This window comes from Hyla sarda, chromosome 4 (assembly GCF_029499605.1).
Source record: "Hyla sarda isolate aHylSar1 chromosome 4, aHylSar1.hap1, whole genome shotgun sequence".
Classification (NCBI taxonomy): domain Eukaryota; kingdom Metazoa; phylum Chordata; class Amphibia; order Anura; family Hylidae; genus Hyla; species Hyla sarda.
Window position 1 is genome coordinate 244629659 of NC_079192.1, and position 12647 is coordinate 244642305.

General features: G+C 39.1%; 1 protein-coding gene across 1 annotated transcript in view; it reads right to left on the minus strand.

Moving 5' to 3' along the window:
* Positions 1 to 12647, minus strand: part of MET (MET proto-oncogene, receptor tyrosine kinase) — a 143048-nt gene that overhangs the window by 87570 nt on the left and 42831 nt on the right. Inside the window, exon 2 of the mRNA XM_056573853.1 lies at positions 8513 to 9718. Within this exon, the coding sequence (XP_056429828.1) occupies positions 8513 to 9703 (1191 nt within the window). The 5' untranslated portion in view covers positions 9704 to 9718. The remainder of the gene's footprint in view (positions 1 to 8512; positions 9719 to 12647) is intronic.

The window sequence follows — 12647 nt, forward strand, 5'->3', positions numbered from 1 at the left end:
ACTCGGCTTATACTCGAATATATACGGTAAGTGCTTTAAGAACCCTGCTATATGTAAACATGTATAAACTTTTTGCAAAACCCCTGACTACTAAGTACATTTATATTTAAAATGCACAGTGACCAGCAATATAATGTGGACATTGAGGATTTACTGTTTTTGTGAACAAGACTGCACATGTATTATGGCAGCTGATAGATCTCTTTTACTTAAGTCTGTAAATGACCATTAAATCCCCTATTTAAAAATATATTGCTGCAGAACAGTAAAATCCTTGACATGAAGTAGATATAGTAAGGTAAAAAAATTCCTCATTTTGCATGGATTGTCATTAATATGATGAATTAACTCATACTAATCCAGACCCGATGTGCACATCATAATGAAGAAACAAGAGATTTAGATAACAAATAGCAGGGTTTTCACTTACTGTATAACTGCTGCCACATTGTAACTGTGGAACATTTAACATTAAAATGTTATGTTTTGGGGATAAGATGTCTAGGGTGGGAGTACCCCTTTAAATGGGCACTCTCATTGAAACAAATTTTTGCTATTGCACTCCTAAAGGTAAATAAAAAATCTTTCTAAAGTTTTCTATGTTTTATTTGTGTTTAAAAATCTGCAACTAGGTGACTCCCTACTTGTCCAGAGCACATTTCCCCCATCTCTTGAACAGACTTTGGACTCCTGCTGGCCTGGCAGAAGTGCAAAATCTGGAAATGCAGTTTGGAGGGCTGAGGAGGGTGTATACAGCCTTAGCCAATCATAGCTCTGAACTGCTCTGGGCCGTGTGTAGCAGAGTGAGGGAGGAAATTCTCCTCTGTATGGCTTCAGATGATGTCACGCCTGCTGGGTAACGCCCCTCCCAGTCTGTGAATCTGACTAAGACTGAGCAAAAAATACAGAGCAATATCAAGGTAGAACACTAAAAAATAATAAAATAAAAGGCAGGGTGTAGTTTATCATGATGGGGACAGTGAACTGAGAGGATTTTAAATTTAACAAGATCATGGCAGGTACTCTTTAAATGTTTAAACTACCAATACCTTGTCTAGATAATATAGCAAACGCAACAGTGTCTGCAGAAAACAGTTTTATGGACTAAAATGTGAAAACTGAACTTCGGGCAAAATTTGAAATCTGTTTTAGAGACACTTATTCAGGACATTAAAGGGGTTATCCAGTATTAGAAAACGCTGCTTCTTTTTTTGCAAATACAGCACCAGTCCTGTCCACAGGTTATGGATTGCAACTCCATTGAAGTGAATGGGACGCTACAGTACTACCCCCATTCAGTTGACAGAAGTAGTGCTGTTTTTGAAAAAAAAGCACCATTTTTCTAAAACTGATTAACCCCTTAAGGACCAAGCCCATTTTGGCCTTAAGGACCGGGTTAATTTTATTTTAGCGTTATAGTTTTTTACTCCTTGCCTTATAAAATCCATAACTCTTTTATATATTCATCCACAGACCCATATGAGGGCTTGTTTTTTGCGTGACCAATTGATACCCATGTTTACATACTTTCCTATCATTGTACTGCTTTTATCTGAAACTTTTTTTTTTAACAAAACAGTATGTTTAAAATTGCCCTATTTTGACCACCTATAAATTTTGCCCGAAGTTCAGTTTTCACATTTTAGTCCATAAAACTGTTTTCTGCAGACACTGTTGCGTTTGCTATATTATCTAGACAAGGTATTGGTAGTTTAAACATTTAAAGAGTACCTGCCATGATCTTGTTAAATTTAAAATCCTCCCAGTTCACTGTCCCCATCATGATAAACTACACCCTGCCTTTTATTTTATTATTTTTTAGTGTTCTACCTTGATATTGCTCTGTATTTTTTGCTCAGTCTTAGTCAGATTCACAGCAGCTGTATGAGGCCTTTTTTATTTTTTTGCGCCATGACCTGTGTATATGTGACTATTTGATCGCTTTTCATTAATGTTTTTTGTGATCATTAAAGGGTACCTCTCATCAAATAAACTTTTGATATATTTTAGATTAATAAATGTTGAATAACTTTCCGATAGCATGTTAATGAAAAAGATGCTTCTTTCTATTGTATTTTTCCCGATCAGTCCTGTCAGCAAGCATTTCTGACTCATTCTGGAGTCCTAAACACTCAGAGCTGCCAGCCTGCTTTGTTCACAGCCAAACAGGCTGTGAACAAAGCAGGCTTGCAGCTCTGAGTGTTCTCCTTTGTGAACAAAGCAGACTGGCAGCTCGTAGTGTTTAGGACTCCAGCATGAGTCTGAAATGCTTGCTGCCAGGACTGGTAGGGAGACCCCTAGTGGTCATTTCTTCAAAGTGGAAATTTAAATAGAAAGAAGCATATTTTTTAATAACATGCAATTGTAAAGTTATTCTGCATACATTAATCTATAATATATCAAAAGTTTTTTTGATGAGAGGTACCCTTTAACATTATATTTTGATAGATTGGACATTTACGCATGCGGCGATGCCAAATATGTTTAATAATTATATACTTTTACACTTTTGTGAAAATTTTATTGGGGGAAGGTTTTTTTTCCCCTTTTTTTACTTTTATTATTAGATTGCTAATACTGTTCAGTGCTATGCATAGGTATAGCTGCTAGAAGGCAGATCAGAGCAGAAGACCCCGGGAGAGCGGCGAAGGCAGGTGAGGGGACCTCCGTCCGACATCTTGGCTGATCTGATCCCTGCAGCCATGCCGTGGGCGATCAGATCAGCCATTACAATCACCGCACTGCCGCAGATGTCATGATCTGTATCGATTATGACATCTGAGGGGTTAATGGCAGACATTATAGCATCTGGGACCTGCCGTGCATGGCGCTAGCATCGCTTCGGTGCTTGGGTCATGTACAGAACATAAATGTACGTCCTGGTGCGCAAAGTACCAGCACATCAGGACGTACATTTATATCCATGGTCGTTAAGGGATTAAAGAAGCACTCCCAGGATTTTTATTTTTTTTACTCATACAGTGCAACATAAACTATCATTAGAGAATAATGTTAAGGTTCCTGTGTATACCTTCTTCTTACCTGTTTTAGCTCATGTGGCAGCCATGGGTTTTGCTCTATACTGGTTTGCAATACCATCACTAAAATTAATTTCTAATGCTGCCTACATTTCCTATGAATCCTTTGTCTTTGCAGAGAGAGCAGGTGTGAAATTGCATCACTGGTCATCAATTAGGCAGCAGGTGCTGGAGTTCCTCCAGATGAACTCATTAGACTCAGAAGTGAGTTGGGGTCAGTTCACATGATGTGCAATTTTGATGCATTTTTTTTTAAATACAAAATGCTATTTTTATAGAAATATTACCTGAGGCGAATGTAATGTGACATTTAATCACACATTAAATTTTTACTGTATCTTTTACACTTTTTTACTGTATTTTGGCTGTTTTTCTGCAATATTGCTGCCATATTGCTACACATTTTACCGTGATATGTACAATTGCAGGAAAATAGTACAGTTCTCATCACGATTTTGGGAAAGTCATGGCAAAAACAAAAAAAAAAAATTACAAAAAAGCAATGTGTAAACACACATGTTGATGTCATAGAAATAGCAGCAGCAGTATACATATAGCACTAGGAGGGGTCTGTGATCAGCTCTGGTAAGTTATGATTTTATCCTGTAGTTCACAAGAGGTCAGCTGACCCAGGACTGACCACCTCCTCTGACACATTATGCCATGTAACTTTCTGTGAGGCAGACTGGTGATCACATGATGCAGCTACAGTAATTAAACGAATGGATGCAGCTGTGCAGGAGAAAAACAAACAGCGCTGTATGACTAGTGATGGTGAGTGTGCATAATATGGACACCCCCCCCCCCACCAAAAAAAAAGAAAGAAAACAAATCTGCAGTGCTTCTTTAAGTGAAAACAGACTAGCAAGGGTGTGTTAACATTTCTGAATTTGAGACATTTCTGTGACTGAAAATTTGTTCTAAACATCTGAATGGGATTATTTCTATTTTACAAACCTAACATAACCCTTAAGGACTCCGGGTTTTTCCGTTTTTGCATTTTCATTTTTTCCTCATCACCTTCTAAAAATCATAACGCTTTAAATTTTGCACATAAAATTCCATATGAGGGCTTATTGTTTGCACCACCAATTCTACTTTGCAGTGACATTAGTCATTTTACCAAAAAATCCACAGTGAAATGGCAAAAAAATTCATTATGCGACAAAATTGAAGAAGAAATGTCATTTTGTAACTTTTGGGGGCTTCCGTTTTTAGGCAGTGCATTTTTCGGTAAAAATGACACCTTATCTTTATTCTGTAGGTCCATACGGTTACCCTACTTATATATATATATATATATATATATATATATATATATATATATATACGGATATTGTCGTACTTCGGAAAAAAAATCATAACTACATGCAGGAAAATGTATACGTTAAAAATTCTCATCTTCTAACCCCTATAACCTTCTTATTTTTCCGCGTACTGGCCGTTATGAGGACTAATTTTTTGCGCCGTGTTCTGAAGTTTTTATCGGTACCATTTTTGTATTGATCGGACATTTTGATCGCTTTTTATTCATTTTTTGATGATATAAAAAGTGACCAAAAATATGCTATTTTGGACTTTGGAATTTTTTTGCGTGTACGCCATTGACCATGCGGTTTAATTAATGATATCTTTTTTATAGTTCGGACATTTCCGCACGCGGCGATACCACATATGTTTATTTTTATTTTTATTTACACAGTTTGTTTTTTTTATGGGAAAAGGGGGGGTGATTCAAACTTTTATTAGGGAAGGAGTTAAATGACCTTTGTTAACTTTTTTTCCACTTTTCTTTGCAGTGTTATAGCTCCCATAGGGACCTATAACACTGCACACACTAATCTTTTACTCTGATCCCTGCAAAGCCATAGCTTTGCATGGATCAGCGAGATAGGGGCTCGATTGCTCAGGCCTGTAGCTCAGGCTTGGAGCAATCAAACGTCAATCGGACATGACGGAGCAGGGTAAGGGGGTCTCCGCTCACATCCTAGCTGATCGGGACATCGCGATTTTATCGTGATGTACTGATCAGCCCTACTGAGCTGCCTGGAAGCATTTACTTTCACTTTTAGACGCGGCGGTCAACTTTGATCGGCGCGTCTAAAGGGTTAATAGTGCGCGGCACAACGATCGGTGCTGCACGCTATAAGCACAGGGTCCCGGCTATCATTAGCAGCCGGGACCGACCCCGTGTGATGCGGTGTGACCCTGTTTTAAACACCGGGACCGGGTGTGGGCGTACAGGTACGCCCTACATCCTGAAGGAGTTAAGTGATAGGATAGTCACAGATACGTCTAAAACAAGTCTACGCATAGACATGTATAGGCAGAACCTGCCAAATTCTGAGAGACTGGACGAAAGTATAATGTAAATACAAAGAACGAGCAGAGGCCGCACTCACCATTTAGGTCTTTATAGCAGTCCAGCAATAGTAGCGGTGGCTACAGGCGGGGGAGCAAGGTGGAGAGCGGGATGACCCGGAACAGCTTGTTCCGGGTCATCCCGCTCACCACCTTGCTCCCCCGCCTGTAGCCTCCGCTACTATTGCCAGACTGCAATAAAGACCTGAATGGTGAGTACAGCCTCTGCTCGTTCTTTGTATTTGCATTGTGCTATCTGTTTGGCTACGCACCTCCGCTACAGGCTGTCTGTGGGTCTCGTCCCATGTGTTGCTTCACGCTACAACAGTTGCTTAGTTCCGTATGTGCCAGCGCTTTGTCCTCTTCTTGCTGTTTGCTTGAAAATCTAATGTGTATGGTGTTTCCCACCTCTTCCCCAACAGATTATTAGAAGATAGGTATCGGGCATATTGAATTTCAACTGTTGGATTTCCTTTCGTTCTGAGAGCGATATGCTGCCAGCAGAGAAGTACAGAATACAACAAAAAATGGTGCTGGTTCAGAGCATATGAAATAGTGTATGAATGTGCACCCTTATGTGTTAGCTGTCATCAGACTAAGCTGTGGACTCTTGGCAGGTAATGGTTGACCACTGGATATATTATCTGTTAATCCACTTAAAGAGAACAGTTTGTTTAAGGATGAATTATTTTTAAGCCTTCAAAGAGTTTTAGTCATCAGGTTAGTCATTACAGTTATTATTTAGCCACCGGACTGTTGTAAGAGAAGGAACTGAAACCTGATTATTAAATGTGTTACTGAAGGGGAGACACAAAGTTGGCACAATAACCACATTATTACCTTTAATAAAATTATTTGCCAGTTCTCATGTGCAGCCAGAAAACTACAAAGAGGCTAAACTGATGTGACATATGACACGCTTGAAAAAGGGAAAGGCAATTTAAGGGGTTAATCCGAGATGTGCACTGGTGTCATTGTGTGCCTCTCAGACATGTCCTATCAACATGTAAAGAGTCTCCGAGAGGGCAGCAGCTGCTGACCAGGCACAGTGTGATACCATAGGGTTTTTTAATTGTGTTTTATTCTGTTGTGCTCCATAAATGAGTTTTATCTGGTACATACTGTATAACAATGATTTTCTGCTGGGCGGATATATCTCTATGAATTATAATGACACCATTGGTGTGGCTGCTGACCTCAGGACCTGAATGATATCATAAGCGCTTCTATCAAAGCGCAGGATGCCCTTAGTGGTGACCTCTCTACTAGTCCTTATCAGAGATCTAGAGCTCTGCTATTTTATGTATTGTTCTTCAACTTTTCTATTGTACGTACATTTTACAGTTTAACAAACAGCATCATGGTGACTGCAGTGATTCACCAAAACTCTTTTCAATACAAAGCCCGGGTCCTACACTTGTAATAAACACTAGTTCAAAGTTGGACGATGATCTAATGTGTATGGGATGGCCCATCAGTTCCTTTATATCAGTGGAAAGAGGAATTGGCTATGCAGCAAGCCTCCCCTACTGGACATGTGTGCCCTGAGATGTAATGCCGTACATTGTATCATTTGCATTGTTTAGCCACACTTATTTCTGTTAAGTTATATCATAGCAAAAGAGAGCTATTTGCATTTTCTTAATAACTCGGGTCAGCTACTCCAGTTCCAAAGAGTCCTGGGTCCTGACAGTCTCTACCAGGAAGTACAGACTGGCAGGGGAAGCAATGGAAAGGGAGTGGCAGGGGAACCTGAATCAGTGAGGTGACACTTTTTTTTACTATATGCTGTACCATCAGTCTAAGCTGATACTTTTTAATGTTAACAGCTGGACAACCCCTTTAAATATTCTGAGAAAAATTTTAACCAGCCCAACTTTTAGACGAGTAAGGACCTTTTCTTTTGCTGATGTTGCTAACATCACTAAAACATTTATTATCCAATTTAAGGCCCTGTCCTATAACAGTTTAAAGTCCCAACAAAACTTTCCTGTTGCTTGGATGTCCAGGTTCTTTCACAAGGAATGCATTGATAACAACAAACAGAGTAGTCACTGTGAACACTTCTCCCCGTCACTCCCTGTTCTTCACTGTAACACTTTATCTCATCTTAAACACACAAAGAAGATCAGAGGGAAGAAGAAGAGTATTTCATTTTAAATGGACTATAAACTGGCAATATTTTGGGTTTATTCGGCTTCAGTGGGACTGACATTGTAATATTGGATTGATCCTATCTTTTGGGAGGCAAGATCACTAGTAACATCATTCAGAATGCAATAGCGAACCTAATAACTAACAGGGGAGTCTCATTTCTCAAACAAAATGTAAAGTTTAAAAGTTCAAATTAAACATAAATAAGCGGTATCCTTAACACAATATCTGCGCTGACCCACACGCCGCCATAGTTTATTTTGTAATATGATGAATATGGATCATTTACATGTTATAAATATTTACCCTCAGGCTCATTCAGTTCACATTATGGGAAGAGGTTACAGTCAAAACAAAATAAAGAAAGGGTATGGCAAAAAAGAAAATACCAAAATATAACAGGCTAGCTTGATCATATAATAAAACTTGCACCAAAATGAGTAAATACATTTAGACTCATGAATTAATTTCTGATTATACACAAATGAAGGTTATATGAAAAATAGGTAGCGATGAGATTTGTTCTTATTATGTAAAGGTATTCTGCAGTATTGGTTCTGCTAATGTTTTAATACGAATCAGGTCTTCTAAATCATATAAAAAATGTAATAAATCCCATATGAGCATTTAAAAATTACTCCACAAATAAAATAAGTTATTGTTATTGACAATTAATTCATCTTGTAAATTGCTCTACGACTTAGACAAACTAACCATACAAATAAGCAATAATAGAGCAATGGTATTTCAGTTTCTGTTCACAAATGTCGCAATAGTAATGCATGATAAGCCCCATAATGTGGTTTATGTGTCTTTTATGATTATACATTGCTTTGATAATGTAAAGAAAAACCAGCATTATTACCTTTAATATGCTAAATGTTTTCTACACAGTTCAAGTACATGCCATTGAGATACATTATATAATAAAGTACAATAGGGGAGAATATAATACTTACTTTTTGGGTGCATGCTTGGTAGTTGTCTCTTCCATAGAAATGCTCCAGACACTGGCTGTTTTTTTCTGCACCATTGTCAAAAAAGTCATTAATCATGTTTATAGACATTGCACACAGAGCAGATCTGTTTGATGCTTCAGCAGAGTCGGTATTACTCTGAGCAAATACAGCATATAGGATATCTTCCGTTTCATTGAAACCCAACTCTTTTGCCAAGGTCTTACCCGCCTTACTTACATACGCAGCCTGTAAAATATTGAAATACTCTCGGTCTGCCAATCTCTTTCTGCGTTTTTCTGTATAAATACAAACTATAGGCATCTCAATATATGACCGCAGCTCTGGATCTGAAGAACAGAATCTAACAATTCTAGTGTGGTAGGCTGGAGACATCAGGGACTCTCTTTGTACTGTCAAAAAGTAAATAAAATTTCCACTTTCAAATGTATGGATGTATCGGATGGGATATAAATCTCTGAACTGAGGGAGTACATCCAAATAGGAATGATCCGTGAAGAACTCAAAGCCATCTTGTGTTTCTTTCTGTCTCCTGACTGACAAGGAATGAAAATTGGATTGTGACTTAGATAAAGTATTTCCTACATAAAATTTGACAAATCTGTCCTTTACTGTAACTAGAATTTTGCTTCCCAGCTCACTGACAACACAGTCTGGACAGGCACCTGTGAAGTTTGTAACTGGAGTAGAGTATAGGCAATGGACATCACTTGTTATGTCCCAAGGCTTCTCAGGGTCCAGCATGTGTCGTTGACATGTTCCTTGGTTTACACTTCCACAACTGATAAGCTGATCATCATAGAAGTCTTCGAAAAGCAGAGCCATGTTGACATTGTCTTTAAAGGTGCCATTTGATGAAGGTATCTCATTCAGGCATCCTTCACATGGTGACGCACAGTTTCCATGAAGTAGTACAGGACCAGTTTTGTACTCAGATACCTTAGTGAGGTTTTCATTGAGAACATAAATCTTATTTACAGCTCCCACATATACAAAGCCTTTGTGCTGGAGAAAATTTTGTACTGGCGTGTCAGCGGTGAAGGACAGAAAGTTGTATTTTAGATCCAGATTCATCTCTGACATCTGAGCCGCATCCTCACATTGTTCCAGGCTGGTTTGCACTAATCCAAAGATGAATATTAGTACTGAGGTAGCATGGACATTTCTTAGCATCTTGGAGCAAAGTACCTGCAGAAAGAAGAACAATGGTTAAATAAAATGTCAACAGAAAACAACAAAAACCATGAGCAAATGTCTAGATGGCTCAAAGAGGACAAATCATTATATGAACATAGGTATTCCTAAGTTTTAACGCAGTAATAAACTTGGCATTAACTCAATCTTAAACAATAATAGCCTGTGTCTTATGTGGTTTGGGATCTAATTTTATCCCCTCATTATTAGGTTTACAGAGCTCCCACTTTTCTTTTATCCTGAATTACTATAGTGTGGTTTGATGTGGCTCAGACTGATGACCAATGTGACATTTCATACTCTATTAGGAGCTGAGCTGTGGCTTCACACAAGCGTGAGTGCCGCAAACATAGTTTGAGTCATACATCATGTTGTTCTAGTGATACTACATTAAAGTCCTTGAGTAAAAATTAATCACACTATGGAAGAGGAAAGTCAGATGTTGTTTGCAAGGACAATTGTGAAGAAAAACACATATTCATAGCTCCATAATCCACCCCCACTCTTCCAATGAAAAAAACCTACAGACAGTATATTGTTTGGGAGAGAAAACTTGAGTTCAAGTTGGGTCATACAGTAACTACAAGTCTTTTAACAAAGGTTTTTTTTTTTAGAATAGGTGATAACATTAATATAATACGTTTTTTAAACTTTGCACTTTACATTTGATGATTTTTACATCTATATATCTTATATAGGTGTATTTAGGGCCAGGCTCACAGTGTTGAAATCTGTATAGGGTATATGAGCTCAGAAAAAAAGGGGCTAACAGTGCCACTCTTTGTCCATGGGCTGTGTCTGGTATTGCAGATATCTTTACCCCTTTAAATGGCTATTGCTATTACAAAAAAGATGCTAGAATACAGCATCATTTTCTGGTCAGTTGGGGTGCTCCATTGAGGACACCCATGATTCTAATAAATGCCTGGCAAATAACATTGAACTAATATTAAGACAGTAGAAAAAAGATGAGACGGCACTTCTGAAAGTCATGTCATGCAAAATTCATAGGGAATATCCCAAGCGGGGAGTAGTCACATCCGGAGAACAGGGGTGCAAGATGTATAAGAAAGGAAGACATCTGTATAGAATTCGCGGAGAACAATTTCACATCTGCACTCACCTGTATAAAACTTCACTTTATTTCAACATCTTCATAAAACAGAAGCCGGCCTGGTGGGATCGGGAAATTGAGCGCAACAGCCGAAGCTGTGCGGGCGGGCGGCAAACAGCTGGTTTCGCGGCAAAAACCGCTTCCTCTGGCCAGAGGAAGCGGTTTTTGCTGCGAAACCAGCTGTTTGCCACCCACCCGCACAGCTTCGGCTGTTGCGCCCCATTTCCCGATCCTACCAGGTCGGCAAATTCTAACATTGAACTAATGTTGCACTAGTAGAATGCCTATGCCTGACTAGAGAAGTCCTGACAGAACAGCAATTTCCTCACCAATCCCTCTAAGAATCCCTCAGAAGTTGATTTATAGCAGCCTGTCATCTATATGTGATTTACAGACAATAGGCTGCCATGGGCTGAGAAATGTGCCCAGTCCAGGATATGACTACTGTAATATATTTATTGCCACATTAGTAGTTCCAATAATACCACTATATAATGACAATGCTATTTAAACAATTCCCTAATATATTAGCTCAGGTTTTCTATGGTTGCTTTTTTCCCATGCCAGCTTGATGCAGTTTTTTCTATGCAATTTTGAAGCCCAAACTAAAAATGGATATTAAAACAAACAATAAATAAATAATAAATTATAGAATTTTTTATAAAATAAGGTTTCTGATATACTCTGTCCTCATCTGGGAGACGTTGCATAAACTACATGTTTACATGAACATTCTTTTTGGAAACTAGTGTGGTTAAAGGGGTACTCCGGTGCTTACACATCTTATCCCCTATCCAAAGGGGGACCCCCGGGATCTTGCACGCGGCACCCCGTTTGTAATGCAAGCCTACGGGAGGGGGCGTGACAGCTATCACGCCTCCTCCCGTAGGCTTGCATTAAGGGGCGGAGCGTGACGTCACACGGGGGCGGAGGCGTGACGTCACACGCCACTGGCCGTGTGGTCGACGGTAATCAGACCCGGAGCGAACACGCTCCGGGGACTGATTATAAACGGGGTGCCGTGTGCAAGATCACGGGGGTCCCCAGCCGTGGGACCCCGGCGATCAGGCATCTTATCCCCTATCCTTTGGATAGGGGATAAGATGTGTAAGCACCGGAGTACCCCTTTAAAGTCAAAAGAGCTTTCACTTTTGCAGTGGTATCGGATTTATCAGGAGCAACAATTTACAATCGTCACAAGACTTAAGTTTTTTGCAGAATCCCAGATTACACTTTAAAACTTGCTTTGATCTTAGCTCTTTAGCTAGCAATGAAGAACATGTACCTTTTTCATAAATTTGTGGAAAGGACACTATTAGATGGCTTATTTAGGTAAAGGTAATGCGCCAAAGTTTAGTGCAACATTTTGGCTCATGGTATTGTAGGCCATACTCTTTTCCCACCCATTTCATACTCCTTGCCAAGTTAGGTAAATGTTTCATTCTTATGTTCTACATGTGCATTTTGTTAGCATGTAGCACAAGGTGAGCATAAAGTAAGAGGCATATACGAAAGCATAGTAGGAATAGCGCCCTTGGTGTAACCTTATCAGCGGTGTGACATAAAGCTAACAGTAATGTGATAAATGATATCAGTGTTTACTACAAGTGACTAATGTCACACACTGGTCACCATTCATTGTTGGCAATGGTGCCTGGGAATTCAGGTGTAAATTGTATGCCGACTCTCACCAGATATCTATATTTCTATAACCTTAGATCTAAAAACATCAGCTAAACTTCTAATAAAAAAACCTTAATCTTATCATTCTGCACAGGCCATGGTGTTTTCATGCTAGTCTTATTTATT